The sequence below is a fragment of the Salmo salar genome, chromosome ssa03 (genome assembly GCF_905237065.1).
Source record: "Salmo salar chromosome ssa03, Ssal_v3.1, whole genome shotgun sequence".
NCBI lineage: Eukaryota > Metazoa > Chordata > Actinopteri > Salmoniformes > Salmonidae > Salmo > Salmo salar.
This window is the reverse complement of record NC_059444.1, coordinates 59,217,990-59,244,517: the sequence shown is the minus strand read 5'-3', so window position 1 is coordinate 59,244,517 and position 26,528 is coordinate 59,217,990. Positions and strand designations below refer to the sequence as shown.

Sequence of the window (26,528 nt, the reverse complement as noted above, 5' to 3'; positions counted from 1 at the left end):
TTTCCCATAACATATCAGAGCCATATACTGTATTTAGATAAATATATGGATATGCATTATATTGTTCTATCCTTTGTCTCTGTTTTGATATTACACATCAAAGCTTACAGAGCCTGAATGGTTGTTCTAAAATGGATGCCTTTGGATCAGGTGTCATTAGTTATTAGGGGACCCAGTGCCATTCTGTGAGAGAGAGAGAGAGAGAGAGAGCGAGAGAGAGAGTGAAGAAGCTTGCATCTATGCTGTAGGGATAGGTCTGTAGATGGCCTGTGAAACATGCCTCTCTCCCCTAGGCCTGGAACCTACAGCTGAGCTCGCTCCTTCTCCTAATTATCCTCTTTATACCCTTATCGAAACCTAATTAAGTCCCAACCCCACGGGTTTGCCACTGCAGTATCGCAGACCAAGACCTGTTAATCTAATCCACAGTTAGTGTTTCCCCCACGGCTTACTTACAATGACATATAGCACATATTAACTCAAGTGCCCTTCAAAAGCATTTCTATTTGCACAAATTGACTTTGTATGTTAATAATATATGGATGCAGAAAAAGTAATAAATCATAATTTGGGCCCAGAGCTATTTGATCATGTTCATCACCACTGCAGCCTGGCTTTGAACAGAACAGCAGGATAGGCTATAGAAATAGCTTTATCTTCAGAATTAGGCCAGGCTACTTGCAGCCTCTGCGATATTATGAAACCGTTTAATCAATGTGTTAGAGGCATATTCAAAGTATACGGTTTATGCGTTTTGGCACTTTACTTGAATGATTTAACTGAATTTGGTTGTAATAAAGCGATAGCCAGATGATCCATTATTCTCATGACAGCGGCTTTCATACTTCAGTATTTCCTGCCTACACCCCACCCACCCATAATGGAGTTGAGATGACAGATTTGTACAACCATATATAACCGCTAGGTGGCGCCCAATGATAAGACTTTGAACGTGGGCTGCAGGTGGGTGGCGCTGTGTGTGTTAGTGGAAGTAGTAATGCAAAAAAATGCAGTGTGAACGAAGCCTGTGTTTGGAGTGCGAAACACTGCTTTATGCCACCCGTCATTTTGGAGGGAGGAACTGAGCTAAAGAACACTAAATAAATGCAGATTGTAGGCTATATAGGATTAATTGCAATTCTTCATGAACCATGAAGTATAGTCTAGGCTATTAGATCGATTAAAATACCATAATAATAGACCCTACCTATGAAATAGGTCAGTGAGATTGTGAAACTTTCTTTTGGCCATGACCACAATGCCCCTGATAGGCTGCTATGTTAAAAGAAACTAGGCTTCACCCTGATAGGCTGTTATGTTAAAAGAAAGTAGACTATAGGCAGGCAGGCTATATGAACGTGTGACTGTGGGTACAAGTGATTTGATTTGCGTCTGTGGGTATAGTTTTCAAGAGTTTCTGCGCCCCTGGCTGAACTCAGATTACGCATTGCTATTAAATCACGCTGGTAGGGACTTCACATGGAAAGGGAATTAATTACTGTAGTGCGCTATCCTGGTGACGCAACGGAGTAACACACAACCCAAGACTTGCTGAAGAGTTAAACAACTGCACCTGCACTGGGAATTTGCGCTCCCCCAATACATACCCCTGACTTTTTCATATCAGTCAAGAGAGCAACGGACAGAAAACTACAACGAGGACAGCATTGGAACTTGCATCATGTTGGGCAGGAGCAAGAAACCTCCTACCGCCGTGCATCATGAACCCAAGGCAGTGGAATCCCAACCCAAGACGCAGGACCCACTTAGGAGACTGGGTAAGAGAATAGTGATTCTCATTGGTTTTAAAACGTTTCTTCTTCTGTCAATATTACTCTAATTTGTTTCCTTGAATCATGTTTAATTTTGCTACAACAGATATAAGAGCACATACTTCAGTTTTGCCTGTTGATTGTTTGACAAGTTATTACTTATTGTCTGGTGTATATGTGTGTTGCTCTGGTCCATAAGGGGGAAGAAATCAGTGCAGGGGTAAGGTTAATGACAGTTAGGCTATTGTGTTCCACATCCATTGGCATTGGTTTTTATTTTTCCAAGTTTTCAGGAGGCATTGAATGTTTACATATGGACATTAAGACTTCTTCTCATTGACAACTTATAATGCAAGGAAGATAAATGGAGAACAATATGCCTTGGCGGTAATCAGTTTTGCTAAACGAAATAAACTATTGCTTGAAATCCACTTATGCAATGGTCTTTGTAAACATACACACACAGAGGTAGAGAGAGAGAGTGTGTGTGTGTGTGTGTGTGTGTGTGTGTGTGTGTGTGTGTGTGTGTGTGTGTGAAAAGAGAGCTCAACTCAAGTGGAGAGTGTGTGTGGGAGCTGACAAGTGGTCATGTGTTTGTGCGGTGTCCAACAGCTCCCTGACCCCCAGGCTCTCCACCCCACTCCCATAGACCCTCACTCACCAATGAACAACTCTGACTCAGTGCCTAGCTCCCCCCGCCCCCACATGTGTTACATACACACAGATACTCACATGTACAGTACCTATTAAGGTACAGCAATGCATACAAACAAGACCATCAACACCATTTCAAAATAATGATTAAACATGTCACTCATTATTTATTTGCTCTTATTGCCATGAATGGGATGTGGGAAGGTTATACAAATGTAGTCCAAAGGGATGTAGCTAGATATAAAATGTAGCCAGTGTGTTAAAGTAGGAGGAATATCTGATTTAAGAATAATGTTATTGATTTCTTTGCCGCGAGCACAGGCAGATCAATATAATTTTTGATTGTTCCGTGGATCTAATTCATTTGTCCCAAACAGACAAGCTAGGCATGAGGGATATAAATCTGTAAACCTTTTGAAATTGTGTTGATTACTGATTCCCAAAACATTGAAATAAGATTGCATGTGCTTGCTAACCAAAACATGTGATAAAAAGTACTCTTTTGCCACTTACAGCACCAACAAGGGAAAGACATTTCAGCATTCATTTTGTGAAGTTGGTCTGGTATAGTAAACACTGAATGGTTGTGGGAACATTTGTGTGCTTTCAAACAGATTAACACCACTCTCTGCTTATTTCACCCTGTAAATCTTGTTCCCATTTCAATCTAGTAACATCTGTGTCTACTAGCATATGATCTAACAACTTATAAACTTTAGAAATATACTTGAGTTTTCACTATCATTCAGTAAGATATCAAGTTGATACTCTTGTTTCAATTTAATCACGTCAGACTTGGTTCTATGACCAAGGGTTTCTATGACCTCTTGTTTTGAAAGCCTCTGAGATTAGCATACTGACCTGTGCTATCACAGAATCACTACACTAAACTTAGAAATATTTTAATTTGCATCCTGGTGGGTCATATACCTTTGCCATTGAATGATTTGTGGGGTGCCTAACCCCATGTATGCATTGCTGTACCTTTTCAGGTACTGTACATGTGAGTATTTGTGTATGCAACACATGGGTGGGTGAAAAACATATTATTTAATTAACTGTGTCATGCCCCATAAACTCTCCATGCATGAGGTCCTGTTAGTCATGACAGACCAAACTAACAGTATCAGATGGGTGTGTCTAACTGGCTAGAATGCAGGAGGTCAGAAGTACTGCTGGCCTTGCAGTTCTGACTTATCACAAGCTGTTTTGGCACATCAAATAGGTGAACCTAAGTCGCGCCAAAGGAGAACTTGCTTTTGAAAACAATTTGCTTTGTATTACAATGTCTCTATTAACTTCTACCTATTTTGCCAGCATGTGAAATAGCATTCAGTAGTAGTATGGAATCTTTAGGGGAGGGTGATTTGTTTGGGGTATGTGTGAAGACACATTTTCCAAAGTAATGTCTCCATAGAGCTAGTTCCCAGTGGCCCTGTGTTTATCAGATGTTAGGGGTCAAAGGTTGTCTCCAAATGTCATTAACCCTGCAGATGCATACTGTCTAGCTGCAGAGAGGCTGCAATATCAGTGTCACGAACCGGCTCGTAACCCGTAACAAATAAGGGAGATCAAGAAGGGAGATCAAGAAATAACAAATGTATGTATTAACTAAAGTAAACTATAAACAAGTAACAATGGTGTGTGTAGTGTAAGTGAGGGGTGTTGAAATGTGCCAGAGCAAACAAAAAGCTTAAAAAATGCCACAATCAAAAATAACTGTCTGCGTTGAGTCTCCTCAATGAGCCCACACCCGAGCCCAGGTGTGTCCCATTTCGCTGACGACCCTCCCGGCTCCGCCCACCGACATCCTATTAAGGAAAACAAGAGCAAAGAGAGAGAATTCGGCAGACAGTGGGAGGGTCCACACACAGAGTGGGAGGGTCCCCCGTCCCGTCCCCATAAAACCAGGGACCCCAGAACACAACACCAACACAAAATACTGCAGACAGAGTGGAAGGGTCATCACATTTTTTTTTTCTTTTTATTTCACCTTTATTTAACCAGGTAGGCTAGTTGAGAACAAGTTCTCATTTACAACTGAGACCTGGCCAAGATAAAGCAAAGCAGTGCGACACAAACAACAACACAGAGTTACACATTGAATAAACATGTATACAGTCAATAACACACTAGAAAAGTCTATATACAGTGTGTGCAAATGAGGTGAGATAAGGGAGGTAAGGCAATGGGCAATAAATAGGCCATAGTGGCAAAATAATGACAATATAGCAATTAAACACTGGAGTTATAGATGTGCAGAAGATGAATGTGCAAGTAGAGATACTGGGGTGCAAAGGAGCCAAATAAATAAATAACATTATGGGGATGAGGTAGTTGGATGGGCTATTTACAAATGGGCTATGTGCAGTGATCTGTGAGCTGCTCTGACAGCTGGTGCTTAAAGTTAGTGAGGGAGATATGAGTCTCCAGCTTCAGTGAAATTTGCAGTTTGTTCCAGTCATTGGCAGCAGAGAACTGGAAGGAAAGGTGGCCAAAGTAGGAATTCGCTTTGGGGGTGACTAGTGAAAAATACCTGCTGGAGCGCGTGCTATGGGTGGGTGCTGCTATGGTGACCATTGAGCTGAGATAAGGCGGGGCTTTACCTAGCAAAGACTTATAGATGACCTGGAGCCAGTGGGTTTGGTGACGAATATGAAGCGAGGGCCAGCCAACGAGAGCATACAAGTCGCAGTGGTGGGTAGTATATGGGGTGCTTTGGTGACAAAACGGATGGCACTGTGATAGAGTGCATCCAATTTGCTGAGTAGAGTGTTGGAGGCTATTTTGTAAATGACATTGCTGAAGTCAAGGATCGGTAGGATAGTCAGTTTTACTTATTTCCCTCATTAAAATGCAAATTATTTTATAACATTTTTGACATGCGTTTTTCTGGATTTTTTTGTTGTTATTCTGTCTCACTGTTCAAATAAACCTACCATTAAAATTATAGACTGATCATTTCTTTGTCAGTGGGCAAACGTACAAAATCAGCAGGGGATCAAATACTTTTTTCCCTCACTGTATCTTCATATGTGTGTAAAATAGATCTTAGATTTAATTCATACATTTTAGATGTGTAAGTCACAACAATAGACAGACACAGTGTGCTTAAACTAATAAAACACAAATTATTATTTTTCTTGTCTATAATGAGTACATTATATAAACATTCACAGTGTAGGTTGGAAAAAGTATGTGAACCCCTAAGCTAATGACTTCTCCAAAAGCTAGTTGGAGTCACCTAACCTGGAGTCGAATCAATGAGACGAGATTGGAGATTTTGGTTAGAGCTGCCCTGCCCCATAAAAAAAACACTCACAAAAATGTAGTTTGCTATTCACAAGAAGCATTGCCTGATGTGAACCATGCCTTAAACAAAAGAGATGTCAGAAGACCTAAGATGAAGAATTGTTGCCTTGCATAAAGCTGGAAAGGGTAACAAAAGTATCTCTAAAAGCCTTGATGTTCATCAGTCCACGGTAAGACAAATTGTCTATAAATGAAGAAATTTCAGCACTGTTGCTACTCTCCCTAGGAGTGTCCGTCCTTCAAAGTTGACTGCAAGAGCACAACGCAGAATGCTCAATGAGGTTAAGAAGAATCCTAGAATGTCAAGGGGTCTGAATACTTTCCCGAATGCACTATATTTTAAACAAATACATGTCTGTCATTGAACAATGCCATGATTAGATAGTTAAAAAAACCACACCAATCTCTCATCATTTCTTTAAACATCAAAAGCTAATTTACAAACATTTCTGAAAATGGATATATGGGGGTTTGGAATGAAACTCTTTATAGGTGTGATCTCAGAAAATCAGTGCCTTAATGTCAACCCTCTCAGCCTAGTTGTCCCATTCTTTGATGTGCTCTCCTCTCCGTATCAGGGTTCAACGTTTTCCTTGGCTTCTGTCCCAGTCTGTGTCTGAGAGCATTGTTTTGATTGAGTTCAACACTGCTGTTTCGACCTCAGTTGGCTCATTTCTTACCTAGTATCAGTACAACACTTGTGTTTACAGCAGGTCCCATGGAGCCAGTACTTAGTTCCACAGACAGACATGGAGAAAGATTTGTGATTCTCCTACATCAAATGTACTACATGTTGACTGATACATTCAACCATAATTCTATCCTCCTGATTCCTGCTTACAAGCAAAAACTAAAGCAGGAAGTACCAGTGACTCTCAATACGGAAGTGGTCAGATTGCGCGGATGCTACACTACAGGACTGTTTTGCTAGCACAGACTGGAATATGTTCCGGGATTCATCCAATGGCATTGAGAAGTATACCACCTCAGTCATCGGCTTCATCAATAAGTGCATCGATGACGTCGTCCCAACAGTGAACGTACGTACATATCCCAACCAGAATAAATGGATTACAGGCAACATCTGCATTGAACTAAAGGCTAGAGCTGCCGCTTTCAAGGTGAGCAACACTAATCCGGACGCCTGTAAGAAATCCTGCTGTGCCCTCAGACTAACCATGAAACAAGCAAAGTGTCAATACAGGAATAAGATTGAATCCTACTACACCGCCTCTGACGCTCGTCGGTTGTGGCAGGGATTGAAAACTATTACGGACTACAAAGGGAAACCCAGATGTGAGCTACCCAGTGACGCGAGCCTATCAGGCGAGCTAAATGCCTTTTATGCTCACTTCGAGGCAAGCAACACTGAAGCATGCACGAGAGCACCAGCTGTTCTGGATGACTGTGTGATAACGCTCTCAGTAGCCAATGTGAGCAAGACCTTTTAAACAGGTCAACATTCACAAAGCCGCAGGGGCCAGATGGATTACCAGGACGTGTACTCAAAGCATGCGCGGACCAACTGGCAAGTGTCTTCACTGACATTTTCAACCTCTCCCTGACAGAGTCTCTAATGCCTACATATTTCAAGCAGACCACCATAGTCCCTGTGCCCGAGGAGGTGAGGTACCCTGCCTAAATGATTACCGCAGCCAGTAGCCATGAAGTGCTTTGAAAGGCTGGTCATGGGTCACATCAACAGCATCCTCCCGGATACCCTAGACCCACTCCAATTCGCGACCACCCTAACAGATCCACAGATGACGCAATCTCAATCACACTCCACACTGCCCTTTCCCACCTGGACAAAAGGAACACCTATGTGAGAATGCTGTTCATTAACTACAGCTCAGCGTTCAACACCATAGTGCCCACAAAGCTCATGACTAAGCTAAGGACCCTGGGACTAAACACCTCCCTCTACATCTGGATCATGGACTTCCTGACAGTCCGCCCCCAGATGGTAAGGGTAGGCAACAACACGTCTACCATGCTGATCCTCAACACTTGGGCCCCTCAGGGGTGTGTACTTAGTCCCCTCCTGTACTCCCTGTTCACCCACGACTGCGTGGCCAAACACAACTCCAACACCATCATTAAGTTTGCTGACGACACAGCAGTGGTAGGCCTGATCACCGACAATGATGAGACGGCCTATAGGGAGGAGGTCAGAGAACTGGCAGTGTGGTGCCAGGACAACAACCTTTCCCTCAATGTGAGCAAGACAAAGGAGCTGATCGTGGACTACAGGAAAAGGCAGGTCGAACAGGCCCCCATTAACATTGACGGGGCTGTAGTGGAGCGGGTCGAGAGTTTCAAGTTCCTTGGTGTCCACATCACCAATGATCTATCATGGTCCAAACATACCAAGACAGTCGTGAAGAGGGCACGACAAAAAAAGAATTGGCATGGGTCCTCAGATCCTCAAGGTTCTACAGCTGCACAATCGAGAGTATCCTGACTGGTTGCATCATCGCCTGGTATGGCAACTGCTCGGCATCTGACTGTAAGGCACTACAGACGATAATGTGTACGGCCCAGGAGATCACTGGGGCCAAGCTTCCTACAATCCAGGACCTATATAATAGGCGGTGTCAGAGGAAAGCCCATAAAATTGTCAGGGACTCCAGTCACCCAAGTCATAGACTGTTTTCTCTGCTACCGCACGGCAAGCGGTACCAGAGCGCCAAGTCTAGGTCCAAAAGGCTCCTTAACAGCTTCTACCCCCAAGCCATAAGACTGCTGAACAATTAATCAAATGGCCACCAGACTATTACATTGACCCTCCCCATTTGTTTTGCACACTGCTGCTACTCGCTGTTTATTATCTATGCATAGTGACTTCACCCTTACCTACATGTACAAATAACTCTAACCTGTACCCCTGCACACTGACTCGGTACCGGTACCCCCTGTATATAGCCTCGTTATTTATTTTGATTATTTTTTTACTTTAGTTTATTTGGTAAATATTGTTCTTAGCTCTTGAACTTCACTGTTGGTTAAGGACTTGCAAGTAAGCATTTCACGGTAAGGTCGATGCTTGTTGTATTCGGCGCATGTGACAAATAAAGTTTGATTTGATTTTGATGTTTATTACAAATGAATGATCCCGTTTTATAATGGGTTTTCTGTTTTTACCCTGAGACATCTGGCTGTGTCTCAGGGTATTAGGTCCAACAATGGCCAGAAATCTCCCTATCTATTCTGTATCTTCACTATCTTCACTTACTTATTTCCTGTCTTGTTCCTCTCTCCACGTCTCACTCCTCCATATCCCAACCTTTTTATTTTGTCATTCACTTCTTCTGCTGTAGTAATTATCTCTTTCCTTCTTTTGCTCTCTCTCTGTTTTGAACCCCCATCTTGTTGTGTGCTTGGTTTCACATACCTTATTTATCGTTGCTAGCCAGCCAGGTTGTTATGCTGGCCCAAATGACGAAGTGCGTGTCAACAAAATTCTCCTTGGCTTGCTGTAGGAGCTGTGATGAACAGGGTACCCAGCTCATGGGCCTCAAAGCCCCTTCTTTCTCCCTTCACACCCACATGTGCTTCATTACAGCAGTGTTACTGTATGGAGTGCTTGATACTAAAACTCTCTCCTTCTTGGCTCGGTTGGCAGTGGGGGTATCCTGCATCCCTGAACATTTGCATATGTAACCATGTGCACAGATTTTTCATCCGTATTCCTGGATGGGGAGGTATAGGGACGGGACCGAGAGAAAATAATGGGGTTGAGGTCAGTGAGGTGACAACAGTAGGTCCAGGAATAATAATTTAACAGGCTCATAAGGGTTGGGGTTAGTGGTGTGAGGATGGGCAGAGCGAGAACACAGCTCAGTTAGGACAGCTTAGCATGGTCACTGACCTGCTGTTAATAGGGTCCTTGTGCTCAATGCTCAGCCTGTGGGAATTCCTTGCATGTGGTAACAGCTTGGTGACTGACTGTGTCAAAAACACGGTTGTTACGGTGGAGGCTTGGGGTTGGGGAGGAGGAGGAGAGGGGTTCTCTTTGTGTTTGACCAACGGCTTGAGAGAGAGACAGACAGACAGACATGGCTGGGCTCAGTTTGCTTCCCCCCTTTTCTACTGAGGGGAGTGGAGTGGGTGAGAGCACTGACCTGCTCATGGATACAGTCTCTCATAGCCCATGACTGCATTCCAAATGGCACCCTGTTCCCTATATAGTGCACAACTTTTGAGCAGGACCTAAATGCACCCTATTCCCTATAGTGCACTATTTTTGGTACTACTATGGGCCCTGGACAAAAGTAGTGCACTTTGTAGTGAATAGAGGTCAGCTCTGGAAGCCAGTGAAGAGCTCAGTCAGAGACTGGCATGGTATTGTCAGCATGAAGAACTCTGAAAGGGATTTTAGCTGATTCAAGAGAATAATAGATGAGGGCATCCATGGCCACAGTTTTTGAAATAAATCTTTGACGATATACTTGAGAGACTTAGAGAAGAGAGGAGGGAGGACGGGAGAGAGTTTCTTTCAGAGCACTCCTTTTGAAATCCTATTTTCTAGGTGAAAACACAGTTGAACAGTGTACGAGGTCCCATTCATCTACTGCAGAGAAGGAAAGAGGCATCCAACTGTCAGACGGAGAAACAGAGAAAATACTGTCTCTTTGTTTTCAGTAGTGTCTGAATGCAGTTCCAAGTACACAATCCATGTACACTTACAACATGACGGCGCATGTCTTGTTACAGCTCTGCCTATCTTTCCCCTCAATTTTCCATATTTGTCTGGTAACTCGGCTCTTAACATGGATGATAAAGCTGCTCAACATTTCTGATGTTGGTTTTTCTCTAAAAGGTCCCTTGTGACATGCACGTCAGGGATGGCAGGCTGTATCTGTGAATCACATTAGTATCAAGTAGCCATTAGCAGAGAGCGGTTTCCCTGGCTAGATGAGCTGCTGCAACTCCAGACTGACTGACTGACTGGTTGTTTGTGACAAACTGTTTCTGCAGCTCTGTAAACCCCTTTCCGGTTCTCTGTTGGACTGCCTCTGGCCTGTGAGGGAGATTAATCTGTGGAATATTGGCATTTGTTCCAAATCCTAGCATTCTACTTCTTCTTTTTGTTGTGCAGCGTTCCAAAGTCTGGCTTGGCTCATGCCGCATACCGCAACGAACCATGGAAAATAAACAACATGTTCTAACACACATGTAGAAAAGTGTGTCTTCTCTTCAAGTCAGTCGATTCCGTGGTGATTTCCTGCTTCAGTAATCTGAATGTCAACCTTGATGCAGCGTTGCTCCTTTCAGGGGTTTGTATATGAAACAAAGTCCTATGTTTAGGCCCTAGTTATGAGATCATGGCCTGTGTTTGTGAGTCATGGAGGCCGTGCTTCCAAAGGAAGATGACTGGTGTATGTATAAAGGTGAGTGAGTCATCCCTGGAACTCCCACTGCTGCCAAGCCCTCAACACACAACACAACCACAGTAGAGATATTGAAATGGGTTGTGCTTGACTGGTTTGTTAGCATACTTGTTCTCTTTCATAAATAACTCCCAACCCTCCCTTTTCATCCTCACATGATACTGAGTGTTTATGAGTCCCTATACAGTAAAATAAACGCCACAGTCATTTTACTGTAATAGCATGACGAGGGAAGGCCAAGAAGGAATATGGCTCATAGACTTCTACTGCCATTTACGACAGTAGAGCAGACAGACTGAACTCTCAATGAACTGCCAGCAGAGCTTGGTGTGGATGGCCTGCCATTGAATTAGACTAGAGTGAATGATATATGGGTGTGTTCAACAATGACATGGTATCAGTGACATACTATATTACATCCTACTGGAAAGTTCACAGTGATACTGCACGTTACCAAAAAGGGTATAACAGTGTATTTGACCATGACCTTGCGTGTGTGTGTGTGTTTCCAGGAGTGCTGGATGATGAGAATGTCCGTGCGATGATGCACGGTTCCAACATGGTGAAGGTACGCTCCCAGAGGTGGCAGAAGAGCCGCAGCCTGCGTCTGCTGGAGGACGGGGTCACCGTGTGGTGCGAGTCCACCAAGAGCTCCCGCAAGGCCAAGGCACAACAGACCTGTGAGTATACAATGGGGGACAGATGAGGAGGGGGTAGATGAGGGGAAAGGGGAGGTATGGGGAGAGAAAAGAGAGAGATTGGATGAGGGGAAAAGAGTAGGTATGAGGAGGGGGAGAGAAAATAGAGGGGTGGGCGAGGAGAGAAAGGAGGCATAAGGGAGGAGAAGGAGAAATGATAAGGGTTCGGATTAAGGGAAAGGGAGGGTAGAGGGTAGGTGTAGATTGAGAAGAAAAGAAGAGAGGAGTGGGGATGGGGAGTGGTCACGAGAGGGGGATGTTTTGGTCTTTTTTGCTTTTCAGGATCTGAGGCTTTCGCGATAGTTGGAAAGGAAGCTTAACTGGTATCAGATTAGGAGAAGTAGCCATGTATGAAGGGAAGACTATATACAGGAAAATAATCATGTATAAACAAACGAACAGGACTTCCACAAGCACACTCCCTGTTCTAGTCCATTCAACCCTCCTCTTAGACCTGATTCGGTAGACTAATTTAGCCAGCTCTTTGTCCTAAGCTGTTTAGGCTTTTCATGTTGACCAACAATAATGCCCTCTTATCTACATTTGCCTTTAATCATTTAAAGGGATACTATGATGTGAGCCAGGATTTAAGTCGGATGCTATAACCTGTGTAATTGTATGATACAGGTAACTGCCACAATAATGGAACCACTTGAGTAAATAAGGAATACAAAGTATATTGAAAGCAGGTGCTTCCACACGGGTGTGGTTCCTGAGTTTATTAAGCAATTAACATCCCATTATGCTTAGGGTCATGTAAATAAAGGCTCAGCATGCCATTATTTTGGCTACCATGTCCTCATAGGATGACAATGCTCCCATCTACAGTGCACGAGGTTTGATGAGCATGAAAACGATGTAAACCATATGCCATGGCCGCCTCAGTCACCAGATCTCAACCCAATTGAATACTTATGGGAGATTCTGGAGCGGTGCCTGAGACAGCGTTTTCCACCACCATCAACAAAACATCAACTGATGGAATTTCTCTTTGAAGAATTGTGTTGTTATCCCTCCAATAGAGTTCCAGACACTTGTAGAATCTATGTCAAGGTGCATGGAAGCTGTTCTAGCTCGTGGTGGACCAACGCCCTATTAACACACTTTATGTTGGTGTTTCCTTTATTTTGGCAGTGTCACCTGTAGTAATGCATCCATATAGTACACACAAAATCTCCATACCTGCTGAAGGTTCATATCGGTCAACCACTGTTACAAAGAGGTGTAAAAGGACACAAGCTGCATTAGAAACAATGAACATAGACTTGTTATCCGTTAGCCTCAACATATGGGTTTACCTCAGCACGCTAATCTTTTGCAGGCAATGAGCCAATCAGAAAGGGAAGCAGGCACTTCATATTAGTGCTCTAATGATCACAACCCCCTTAAAGAGAAAAAGGAAATGTTGGCAGTAATCCTAGATGTTTTGGCCCATTAAACTGTGGGAACGCTATTTCTAATCATAAACCTTTGACTGTTTCCCCTTCCTCACACACACACACACACGCGCGCGCACACACATGCGCACACAGTCAAACACACACACACAGTTTTGTATTGCTATCTTTCTGGGGACCAATGAATTGATTTCCTTCCAAAATCCTATTTTCCCTAACCCCTAACCCTAAATCTAACCCTAACCTTAACCTTAACCTACCCTAAGCCCTAAGCCTAGCCTTAACCCCTAACCCTAAAACTATACCTAACCCTAACTCCTAAACCTAACCTTAACCCTGACCCGATTCTAACCCTAATTGTAAACCTAACCCCTAAGCCTAAAATAGCATTTTTTTCTCATGGGGACTGGCAAAATGTCGAATTTTCCTTGTTTTACTAACCTTGTGAGGACTTCTGGTACCCACAAGAATAGTTAAACAAAAAACACACACATACACACATTTAGGTCCCGTGTGGCTCAGTCGGTAGAGCATGGTGTTTGCAACGCCAGGGTTGTGGGTTCGATTCCCACGGGGGACCAGTATGAGGGGTAAAAAAAATGTATGAAATGTATGCATTCACTACTGTAAGTCGCTGTGGATAAGAGCGTCTGCTAAATGACTAAAATGTAAATGTAAATGTCCTTGTGGGGAACAAAAAAATGTATTCCCATTCAAAATCCTGTTTTCCTGAACCCTAAACCCGTAAACCTAAATATAACCCTAACTCTTAAACCTAACCTATAACCCTAAACCTAACCCATAACCCTAATTCTAACCTTAACCCTAATTTTAACCCTTAACCTAACACCTAAGCGTAAAATAGCCTTTTTCTTTGTGGGGACCAGAAAAATGTCCCCAATTGTGCTAACTTTCCTTGTTTTGATATTCTTGTGAGTTATGGTCCCCACAAGGATAGTAAAGCCAAAAACACACACACACAAAGTTCAATGGTTTAAGGAGAAGGATAAGTGGGCAGCCGGTGAAGCGCTTAGAGTACTCAGGCCTCCTAAAGCAGTAGTAAATCTCAGTATAATTTAATAGATCTACACCTTCAGGGTTTGCCTCTCAGATTGCTCTTGAAAAAATATCCCTCCTCTCCATGTTCCATAGGACAAATATAGGGCTCCTCTGCCCTGCCCATAGGAATCTGATGGCACAGGCTAATTATTGTTGTTGGCATGCATGACGAAGTGTGTGTGTGTGTGTGTGTGTGTGTGTGTGTGTGTGTGTACACGCTTATGTCATATTATAGCCCTACCAAATGGGTAAACCTCTTTGACCTCCCAATTGCAGGGTTTGGCCGTGACCTGCCAACCACCACTACACTACTATCTTTGAGATTTGTCATTTAAAGAGTCTAAACATGTCTCTGACTCACATCATTTTATGAATTAGTGCTGGCGGTCCTTAGAGCTTTGGAGTTGCCGAAGTCAATCTGATTTATTTCTTTTCTTTTCATTTTTGAGTCATGCTGTACAAACATATTATACTAGTGATCTAGATAACACGCATGCAAACACCCCCACCTACACACAGAGTGGAAACACACATGCAAACACACCCACCTACACACAGAGTGGAAACAACACAGAGAAGTTTATGTCGACTCAATTCCAAAGTCGAGGTAATGAGTACAAGGTTTAAGAGATGCTTTGTGACGGGTTATAAATGTCAAGGTCAGGAGAGTACATTCATCATGTCGACTCAGACAGCATACAGCCACATTGGTTCACTTCAAGTGGAACACAACACTTCCTTAATACCTTCTAACACCCACTAGTCCGAGTCTGATAGCACTGCTGCTAACCTAACACACCCTGGGCTGGGAGGCAAGCTGAGGGGCAAAGGTTAAGAATGGGATAATGCTGATGGGAGGTTGTAATTGCATGACCTCCTTGTAACTCTCTCTTTCGCTCTACCTTCATCTCGCTCTCTTTATTTTTTTCTATCTCTCTTTCGCCTCTCTCTCTCTCTCTCTCTCTCTCTCTTTCTCTTTCACTTGTTGCACAATCCACCCCCACTATGTCACTTCAGCAAGGCCTATTCCTCAGTCATGAAATTCAGATTATGTCCCTAGTTCTCTCCCATCGCTGTCTCTCAGGGACCCAGGAAGCACCCGCTGCTGTGGGAAATGGATACGGCCAGATCTATGTGTTTAGAGTTGGGCCAATGCGGTTCTGCATTATGATGCATTTACATGACACTTCAACATTCTATGGCAGCCATGTTAGCTCCCCATTAACATCACATGGGGAATATGTAAACAATGCTATGTAACTGAATGTCTAGAATTCGAGCAATATTCAAAATTCAAAAAGTTGTCCCAACTCTCTAAATATACAGTGCCTTCAGAAAGTATTCAGATCCCTTGACTTGTTCCACATTTTGCTACGTACACACAATACCCCATAATGACAAAGCAAAAACAGGTTTTGAGACATGTTTGCAAATGTATTAACATTTTTAAACAGAAATACCTTATTTACGTAAGTATTCAGACCCTTTTCTATGAGACTCGAAATTGAACTCAGGTGCATCCTGTTTCCATTGATCATTCTTGAGATGTTTCTGCAACTTGATTGGAGTACACCTGTGGTAAATTAAAATGATTGGACATGATTTGGAAAGGCACACACCTGTCTATATAAGGTCCCACAGTTGACAGTGCATGTCAGAGCAAAAACCAAGCCATGAGGTCGAAGGAATTGATTGTCCGTAGAGCTCCAAGACAGGATTGTGTCGAGGCACAGATCTGGGGAGGGTACCAAAAAATGTCTGCAGCATTAAAGGTCCCCAAGAACACAGTGGACTTCATCAATTCTTAAATGGAAGAAGTTTGGAACCACTAAGACTCTTCCTAAAGCTGGCCGCCCAGCCAAACTGAGCAATCGGGGAGATGACCAAGAACCCGATGGCCACTCTGACAGAGCTCCAGAGTTCCTCTGTGGAGAAGGGAGAACCTTCCAGAAGGACAACCATCTCTGCAGCACTCCACCAATCAGGCCTTTATGGTATAGCGGCCAGACAAGCCACTCCTCAGTAAAAGGCACATGACAGCCCACTTGGAGTTTGCCAAAAGGCACCTAAAGGACTCTCAGACCATGAGAAACAAGATTCTCTGGTCTGATGAAACCAAGATTGAACTCTTTGGCCTGAATGCCAAGCATCATGTCTAGACGAAACCTGCCACCATCCCTACGGTGAAGCATGGTGGTGGCAGCCTCATGCTGTGGGGGTGTTTTTCAGCGGCAGGGACTGGAAGACTAGTCAGGATTGAGGCAAAGATGAACGGAGCAAAGTACAGGGAGATCCTTGATGAAATCCTGCTCCAGAGGGTCACTGAGGATGTGTTTAGGGTTAGGGGTTCTTTCTTTTCTGGAGAGACCTGAAAATAGCTGTGTAGCAACGCTCCCCATCCAACCTGACAGAGCTCGAGAGGATCTGCAGAGAAGAATGTGAGAAACTCCCCAAATACAGGTGTGCCAAGCTTGCAGCGTCATACCCAAGAAGACTCTAGGCTGTAATCGCTGCCGAAGGTCCTTCAACAAAGTACTGAGTAAAGGGTCTGAATTCTTAGGTAAATGTGTTACTTCCAAAATTTGGAAAGATTTATAAAAACCTGTTTTTGCTTTGTCATAATGGGGTATTGTGTGTAGATTGATGTGGGGGAAAAACTATTTAATCAATTTTATAATAAGGCTGTAACCTAACAAAATTTGGAAAAAGTCAAGGGGTCTGAATACTTTCTGAAGGCACTGTATGTCTCCGGATAAGGCCTAATGTACAGTAGGATGAGAGGCCAGGTGGCTGATGTGGGGGTCAGGGCTTGTGACGTCATCTTCCCTCAACCAGGCCACAATTAGAGCCAGTGTGGTGGTGTTGCGGTATCACTTCAGTCACACCTGGCTAACGCTACAGAACATCGACAGGCCACAGGACAAAGGCAGGCTGACCACTTCAGCAGACAGCTACTGACAACACAAAAGCGGCTGTGTCGAAGGACATATGCATGCTCATTAACACATGCATGCATGCAGACGCGCGCGCACACACACACACACACACACACAAATGCTGACTACAGGGGGTCTCAAGGGCCCCTCAGATGGGCTTTAGAGAATATGCACCGCACTTAACACTTCGGCTGTGCCAGTTTCTCACACACACACACACACACACACACCACACTTCCCCCTACTCTCCGCATTGAAATGTCACCCTTGTCATGGAGCGATGGGTCAGGAATTTGTCAGCGATTTTGAGGAGGTGGAGAGGCATGGGCTGTTCAGCAGAAAGAGGCCGTTGTCAGAAGAGACAGTTGTCTAGTGGCTGCCCCTGGCTCTGGCACAGTCAGCCCTGTGGCTGAGCCATCGTTGCTCTGTGTGTCACTATTTGCCTGGAAAGCTGATCCCAGTGTAGAAAGGCATTGCTAAATGTACTTAAATTAACTGACTGATTCTGAAAGCTACTCCACAAACCCAACCACAAATACATGATAATTCCATCTATTCAATTAATAAAGGGATATGGGGTTTGTCGTTGTAGTGGAGATAGTCTTATGTTTGAAACCTTCACTGGGCTCTATTCTGGATGTGTTGCAGGGAGGGTAATGGGGTAGTAGGCTGGTGTTGTGTTGCTGGGCAGAGGGTCAGCCATCACGTGTAAAGCCCTGCCCACTCCCACAGATGTTACTGTTTATAAATAAGAGCTGAAATACATGCTAATCTCTCTAGAAATCAATGAGAGCTGAAATACATGCTAATCTCTCTAGAAGTCAATGAGACGGCGTCCTTCTTTCTTCCTTTATCTCTTTACACACACAAACACGCCATGGCATTGGGCCAAAGGTCCTGCCTACACTTGAGTGTCAGCTTGACTGCTGTGCCCTGAGTGTCCATGCAGATGAATGTAGGCCTGAGTCGTAAACATATTCTGCAGCCGCAGCTGACGCAGGTCTGTGTCTGTACAGGTCTTATTATTTAAGAGCCAAATCAGAACCGAGATGCCATGTCACACTGCTTCGTCGGTGTTACCACACTCCCCCTGAAGTTCACGACCTTTCAGCTCTGAGCCTCCCTCCAAGTTCCACGTGTTTTGGTGCCCTGTTTGTAATTCTGTTTATTCGTACACCCAGATTAATACAATCCCCCTCTCTGCTTCTCCCACCATCTCCTTTCCCACCTCCCCTCCCCCACCTCTCCCTGTGCCAGTCTCAGTGACAGAGGTGGAGTGTGTGCGTGAGGGCTGCCAGTCTGAGGCTCTGCGGAGGCTATCCGGGTCAGTACCAGAGAATCAGTGCTTCACGGTGGTGTTCAGAGGAGCCAGGAAGAGTCTGGACCTCCTCTGCTCCTGTGAGGAGGAGGCAAGGCGCTGGGTCAAAGGGATACGCACACTGAAGGAGCGCGTGGCCAACATGACCCAGAAGGAGAAACTGGACCAATATCCTTTACCCCCCCCCGTGGGCCTTTGTTGCGCTGTGCCAGGCTGCCAGCTTTCGACTCAAGGTAAATATAGTGCAGGCTGGGCAGCCAGGATCGCTATGGTGACTGACTTTGAACATAACACTGTCACAAGCACCATCCCACATCCACAGCATACCTAAGATGTGCAGCAATGGCCCAGCAAAAAGCACCGTCTAAATATAGTCTGAATATCCTGTCAAACATGATCCCTGGTATAGCCGCTGGGTTGTTAGCGACACGGGGGTACAACAGACACACCTGTGTAAAACGCAAAGCCAGATCTTGAGAACAGATAGAGCAGTAGGTGCTCTGGGACATGTCCAGGCTAGAGCGGTGCGGTTTTAAACTGGCAGGTCCCAGCGGTGTTTGCAGTAGATTGATAAAGACCATCCTTGCAAAAGCTCCTATTGTTGTGTGTGTGTCCTGGAAGAGGGAGGTGTCATATAGGCTCCTCTCTCTACGTCAGCCCTGTGTTCTATTCCATTAGAGGCCTTGGAGGAGGCTTTTAGTATTTTGACTTCAGATGGATGTTGGCACAACAGGACGTGTGTATCTACAGTCAACACACATCTGAATCATAGGCTGGGGTGTATTCCATTTCAATTCCTGGTAGTTGAATTAGACACTGATCCTCCTCGGAACGGTTACACAATTGGTTTCTGGATTGCTGTAAATTTAAGAAATGATGTAATTGACCCTTACCCATAGTTGGATGTGGGCTGTAATGTGCCCATATACACTATGCATGTGCATCAACTCTGCCTGTATGTATAGATGTGTTATGTGTCTATACATACTGTATATACCATAGTATGTACTTTTAAGGATGTGTTTCGGGTTAGAGGTTCGGTATGCTCCCCTGGTTGCTCTCCTTAACCCCCCACACCTGGATCCGTGGCTACCTGAGACGGGCTGATGAGAACGACGATGGGAAGATGAGTTACGACGAGGTCAAATGCCTGCTGCAGATGATCAACATAGACCTGAATGAACAGTACGCACGCTCGCTATTCAAGGTGAGCACGTGCTGTATGTGTGTGCAGCATTCAGCATGCTTGTTTGTTAATGTGTATAGACCTTGACTTCATGGGTGTGTGCATGTGCGTATGTGTGTGAACGAGATGTTGCTGTTGGTTGAGGGCCATTGTTTACCCAGTGTGCTGTTTGGGGCTGCGTTTCACTCTCAGCCTGGAGTCTGTGTTCAATTACCAGCCCAGTGGCAAGCCAACCAGGAGGCCTTTCGTTCTCTTTCTCACTCTCTCACTCACACACTCATTCTCTCTCCCTCTCCCGCCCTCTTCTCTCTACTGCTGTCTATCTGTCTCCCCTGACGGTCTTGTCCTCCCCCTTCCTTCATCTTCCCCCTCTCCCTTCTCCCCATCCCCTTCTCAAATGATCAGGCAGCCAGTCATTTCTCCATAGTTGAGGATTACTGCTAGCTAAGTCTCTCAGCTCCCCTCTCCGTTAATGTCCAGGTGTTTTCCTGCTCCTGCCTTCTCCAACCCTGCCTCTCCTCAGAGACTGAATATCAAACCAACTGCAGTGCAGTAATGTGTGGAGTGTATGTTTGTCTGTATGGTATGAATTATGGGAGTGGACGGGGTTGCTGGGCATTTGATAATATAAACATGGCTCACCTATAAGAATTGAAGATATTAACTTTGATCTAGCTCTCTGTTTTTAGGGAACCGCTTTGAAAATGTGTGGAGGGGTTGTGTATGTGAGAGTGTTTTAATCAGATCAGCCCTAACCAAGGTCTCTCTGTCTGTCCGTCCGTCCATTCGCCCATCTGTCTCTTTGTCCCTCCCTCCCTCTCCTCTGTCTGTCTGTCCCTCCTCCTCCTCTATTCGTCCATCCGTCCGTCCGTCTCTCAGAAAGCTGACCGGTCATGTGACGGCCGTCTGGACCACGTAGAGATCGAGGAGTTCTGCAGGGAGCTGATGAGGCGGCCGGAGCTGGACGCCGTGTTCAGACATTACTCTGGTAACGGCTGTGTTCTGTCCACCGCTGAGCTGAGAGACTTCCTGGGAGACCAGGGGGAGGACGCATCACTGATCCACGCTCAGAGCCTCATCCGCACCTATGAGCTCAACGACTGGGGTAGGCCGAAGAAACATAATTTTAGCCGTGGATTTTTCGGACCTTACATTTCACATTTTATTCATTTAGCAGACGCTCTTATCCAGAGCGACTAATCCAGAGTGCATACGTTTTCATATCTTTTTGTACTACATTCCTTATATTCACTGTGCTTTTATTTATCTCAATGTTTTATGCATTTATATTTTACATCATTTAATTGCTGCAAATTCAGGGCCAGTTCCGCACCTGACTTTATTTTCCCACAATCGTATGAGCATGTCTATACCCGTCTCTTCCTGTTCATAACCCTCGTAAAAGGTTGATGATTTCATGTGCGCCTCTTCCCTGCAGCCCAGAAGAACCAGTTCATGACCCAGAACGGTTTCACCGTGTACATGCTGTCCCTGGAGAACGATGTGTTTAACCCCGACCACGCCAGGGTGCACCAGGACATGACCAGACCTCTGGCCCACTACTTCATCTCATCCTCACACAACACCTACCTCACCAAGGACCAGGTCACCAGTGCCAGCAGCGCTGAGCCATACATCAGGTATTGAATACACACACATGCGCACACACAAACATACATATGCATGCGCATAGACACAAAACACATAAACACACATGCACACACACGCTAAGAATATGTACTGTGTGAACCAGGGCTCTGAACCAGGGCTGTCGCTGTGTGGAGCTGGATTGTTGGGACGGGGACAAAGGAGAGCCTGTCATCTACCATGGACACACCCTTACTTCTAAGGTGCCCTTCAAAGAGGTAATCGAGACCATCGCCCAGTATGCCTTCAAGGTGAGCAATTTATTAAAAAAATTACAACAAAATAAATACAACAAAAAGTGAGCGCACCTGGCCTGTGAGAGCCTGTTAGTGGGTTGGGGGGATGATGGACAGATGGTTGTGTGGTTTCACCTTAACCATCATGCCCATATGTCTTCTGTATGTGACTCTTTATGGAAAGCAAAGTATCCCTTATCTCAACAAAATAGAGTTAACAAGTAAATGGCAGCAGGCCAGTGGCTGAAAACAAATCTAGACTGTTGACTTTCTGCCTCTGCCAACATGCAGTTGAAGATACAGTCATAGTCTTGGCTCAGAGTCTAATAAGACTGTCCAACAGCTTCTTGGCCTCAGTGTAGTCCAGAATAAACCCTGGCTTATTACCTAATGAGCTTATGGTTTCTCTTACATTTTAATGAATGGCCTCTTATGAACCAACCCCTTGTTTTTTCCTTTAGGCCTCCCCGTACCCCCTGATCCTGTCCATTGAGAACCACTGTACGGTGGAGCAGCAGACGGTCATGGCCAGACACCTGCGCACCATCCTGGGCAAGAGGCTGCTCACCAAGCCCCTCAAAGACCAGCCTCTGAAGGACCTGCCCTCTCCTGAGGTACGGCACTCACCCCTGTCCCCAGCTCTCTACTCACCCCTGTCCCCAGCTCTCTACTCACCCCTGTCCCCAGCTCTCTACTCACCCCTGTCCCCTTCTGCCTAAGAAACCCGTTGTCTTTTTCTACTCTCTCTCCCATCCCTTCGCATGTTTATGGGACGATTGTGGAATACTAACAGGAGTATTTACATATGTTCTGAAGCATCTCTGTCTTCCCTCTGCAGGAGCTTAGGGGTCGTATCCTGGTGAAGGGGAAGAAGGATGTTCACCACCTGAACCAGCTGGGGAAGACCAGCAGCTTTGATACCAGCTCGGACGACGAGGCATCAAGCAGAAACAAAAAGGACAAAAAGGACCCTGCCAAGGTGCTACACATTTACCTTCCATGTGACTGAGACGGCACTGTAAGTCTACAGAAGTTCATCAGGAACATACAATATATCAAGCTTTTCTCATGTGCACTCTGTGTTTCTGGCTCAGGCGGTCTCATCTAAGCTGAGCCCAGAGCTGTCTGAACTGGTGGTGTACTGTCGAAGTGTCCCCTTCCGCGGGTTCCAACACTCTACCCAGAAACCACCCAATGAGATGTCGTCCTTCAATGAGAATGACGCCCTCAAACACATCAAGGACACAGGCAAGGGGCTTAGGAAGACATAACTCGAACCGAACCGTTTTCTGTGAATCAGTTCCTGATTAGATCCTATAATGACTCATAGTTCTTACTGGCACTGTAGTTGTAGAGAAAGTCATTGAATACACGGGTGCATTTGTGCATCATGTTGTCGTGCATATTTGTGTGTCTGTCTTTTTATTTGCGTTTGAGGTATTATAATGGAGCTCTTACCCTGTCCTCTCATCACCTTCCAGGAAAGCTGTTTGTCAGACACAACAGCAGGCAGCTGAGCCGGATCTACCCCTCTGGGCAGCGCCTCCAATCCTCCAACTACGACCCCCAGGATATGTGGAACGGCGGCTGCTCGATGGGTCAGCACTCTGGGCTGGAGCGGGGGTTGGAGGTGGGGTGGGGTGGGGTGGAGGAGGGAGTTGGTACAGGTGGCTCATTTATTTAACATTATCTAGCCTGGAAGTCCCTGGAGATAGAAAGCTATTTTACATTGGGCCTCCTCTGAGAGCATTGCAAATGTTTGGTGTTTGCCTCCTATTCCTCACTTCGCTTGTCATAATAGCTGACCTCACACTCTGCTGCCTGGTAAAGTGTGTTCTGTTGTTCATGTGTTGCGGTAGGTTGTTGTCTCTTTTCACACCCCTGCCTGTTTCTCTCTCCCTCTCTCTCTGTCTCTCTGTCTGTCTCTCTCTCTCTCTGTGTGTGTGTGTGTGTGTGTGTGTGTGTGTGTGTGTGTGTGTGTGTGTGTGTGTGTGTGTGTGTGTGTGTGTGTGTGTGTGTGTGTGTGTGTGTGTGTGTGTGTGTGTGTGTGTGTGTGCGCGCAGTTGCTCTGAATTTCCAGACTCCAGGGGAGCAGATGGATCTGAACCAGGGCCGCTTCCTGCCTAACGGTCGCTGTGGATACATCCTCAAGCCCAGCTTCCTGTGCAGCCCCAGCTCCCACTTCAACCCAGAGATCACAGGAGGTGGGCCAGGACACATCCCCACACAGCTCACCATACGGGTGAGAAACCTGCTGGGAATCAGATTCTGTTGTGGTGGTTTATATGTTGGAATAGTAGGGCACATTTTAGTTAGCAGTGTTATGGAAGCAGACCAAGGTAGTAAAATACTTCACTTTATTAGTAATTTTCATATTAGAATTTTATATACAAAGGCACAAAAAGTAATTTGGGGGGATTTTGTGTTCAGATAATATCAGCACAGCAGCTCCCTAAGATCAACACAGACAAGCCCAACTCCATTGTGGACCCGCAGGTGTGGGTGGAAATTCACGGGGTGGCCATTGATAATTCCAGAGACAAAACCCACAGAATCGACAACAATGGTAACCTTCCACTCATCTATTGCACATCTATTATATTCCCATTATAAACATGGATCACAAGGGTTGTATACACCCTTGAGTTCACATATTAACCATATTAGAAATATAATTAGAAGAACATAATAGTACTAGGAACACTTGACGTTTTACCATGAAATAACATAAGTATAGAGGGAACCAGTATGACTCCCAACACCCATGGCACTATTCCAAACAGAAAATTGATCCGGAACGTTATTCTGTACTCCCATATTTATTTTTACCATAATGATAATAAAGCATGATAGATACCCCAGCTACTCCATTATCTTTGCTCAGTACAGGTTTTCTCAGACATGTGAGCACCAGAAAATGATACTTCTCATGTAGAGTGCCATTATCCCGGTCTGTGGAGTAGTTTCAGGCTGTGAATGGCGTTGGATGGCAGTGTCTGACAGCTCTCCTATGCCCCCTGCAGGTTTTAACCCACGCTGGGACAGCACTTTGAGCTTCCAGCTGCAGGTCCCTGAGCTGGCCCTGGTACGCTTTGTAGTGGAAGACCATGACCACAAAGCCAGGAACGACTTTGTGGGCCAGTACACCTTGCCCTTTACCAGCCTCCGTACAGGTACTAGGATACTGTCTCTGTATTGTAGGGGTGTTTGTGTAGCTAGTGTGTCTGTGAGGTGACACTGACACCAGTGGGTCTATTTTTCTCTAGGTTACCGCCATGTCCACTTGCTGAAGGCAGATGGCTCCAGCCTCTCTCCATCCACCCTTTTCATCCATGTCAAGGTGTCCGGTAAGGGGGTCCCCATCAAGACTGTGTCCGAGCGCATGGCCTTGGCTAAGAGCAATGGCAAAGCATGACCCATATCTACCTGAAGTGGTGCCACGCTTATCTGATAAGCGCCATGCTTATGTCTTGGGGGGGGAAAGTCTCCCTAATTGGGGTGAAAAGGACAAGCTGCTGCCTGCCTATGTCCCAGTGCTCTTTTAATACATCCCATTTAGAATTGGCAGGACATATAGGGCTCCCTGGCTACAGAGAGGAAGACATCATTCCTTCTCAGTCAAACCTGGATGGGAGTCTTGCCTGTTGATGAATAGTGTTAGCTGGGAGAGAAACTCACTGGCGTGTTGCTATTGTGGGAGTATTCTGTACTCTGTTGTCAGTGCATTCAGAGTGTTCATGTCTATTTCCATAGAGACATGACTTTGGCGCTGACCTGTTTTACACCAGAACTCTACCTGGCAGCCGTCTGCCTACTATGAAGCCAATATAGAGGGGTTTTTTTTCACTCAAAGCCAGGTTTGTGTCCTGGAGTCCCTGGAGCAGATCATGAAGATGTTTCCCAACATTTTTTACATATTTAAAGTTAAGAAGTATTTAACTTTTTTGCTACTTTTAGCTGATGTGTGGTGAGCGTTGTGGCACAAAAATGGTCACCGGGCATCACCCAGGTGGGTGCCGCATATTGATGGTGGATGAGGTGAGTTTCCCTCTACCATGTAAAGCTCTCGGAGTACCTCAGTTGGTAGAAAAGCACTATATAAATCCAATCAATTATTCAAACTTTTTTACTATTACAGAATATTATGTTTGAAACTTTTAGAAACGTTTTATCAGGGCAAGACTTTTAGTTGTGCTCCTTTTTCCAGGACAACGATAGTGTTTATTGACTAAATTTAATCTGTAAATTAAGTCTAGTTGTTGTTGTTGTATTGGTCTGTCACACCTGGCATGACACAGTCCAAAATACTGAATGAATGACTTAACCTTAGTGACAGAATTAATACATTTCAACACTTAATGTTTTTGTAATGTGTTTGCAACAAATTGTGTTAGTTGCAATTGATGAAACACACTTCTTTCTGTGTGAAATTGCTGATAGAAGTTTTTAGATTATATTTAACATTGTTGTAAAATGTTATATTCTAATGTAGTTACAGTATTCTAATTCTCTCAGTAAAATGAATTCATTTGCATACTGTATGTACTTTCTCTGACACTAACTTCCTTTTGCTAAATAAAAACAGCATCAAAGTCACAGAGGGTCAAATCAAGACTAATGCATCAAAGAAGCGTTTTATCACCGGGCATCATGATTACGTTGAATACATATAATTGAAGTATTAGCTTTCATGAATTTCCAAGGTCAGTTCTCATTTCAAAGCAGTAATCCATAATGCACTAGTAGAATGTATTGTTACTGGACTTTATTATGTGTATTCTTTCTTGTGATCATCTAAATTTAAATTCAAAGTCACTTAAATTTTGAAAACCGGCAAATGGTTTTGACAGTTTGAAATGCCTTATTTGCTTTATTTCAATGGAAACAGCTGTTAGTATTCTTTCTTGTAGTTGCTTAGAC

At 44.7% G+C, this 26,528-nt stretch overlaps 1 protein-coding gene across 2 annotated transcripts; it reads left to right on the top strand.

Annotated features, from left to right (window-relative positions):
• Window positions 1-1,028: 1,028 nt before the first annotated feature.
• Window positions 1,029-26,204, top strand: LOC106600791 (1-phosphatidylinositol 4,5-bisphosphate phosphodiesterase delta-3-A). Of its 2 annotated transcripts, XM_014192451.2 has the most exons (15): window positions 1,031-1,778; window positions 11,644-11,811; window positions 18,479-18,707; window positions 19,617-19,746; window positions 20,605-20,830; window positions 21,164-21,365; window positions 21,479-21,623; window positions 22,070-22,222; window positions 22,447-22,587; window positions 22,703-22,856; window positions 23,090-23,206; window positions 23,672-23,850; window positions 24,039-24,174; window positions 24,632-24,781; window positions 24,875-26,204. In XM_014192451.2, exons 1-15 carry the CDS (start codon window positions 1,682-1,684, stop codon window positions 25,021-25,023), a joined length of 2,376 nt encoding a protein of 791 aa, XP_014047926.1. In that variant the 5' UTR covers window positions 1,031-1,681; the 3' UTR covers window positions 25,024-26,204. The 2 variants fall into 2 exon arrangements, 1 of the variants encoding a protein (XP_014047926.1); XR_006769177.1 differs by lacking the exon at window positions 24,039-24,174 and having other exon boundaries at window positions 1,029-1,778.
• The last annotated feature ends 324 nt before the right edge of the window (window positions 26,205-26,528 follow it).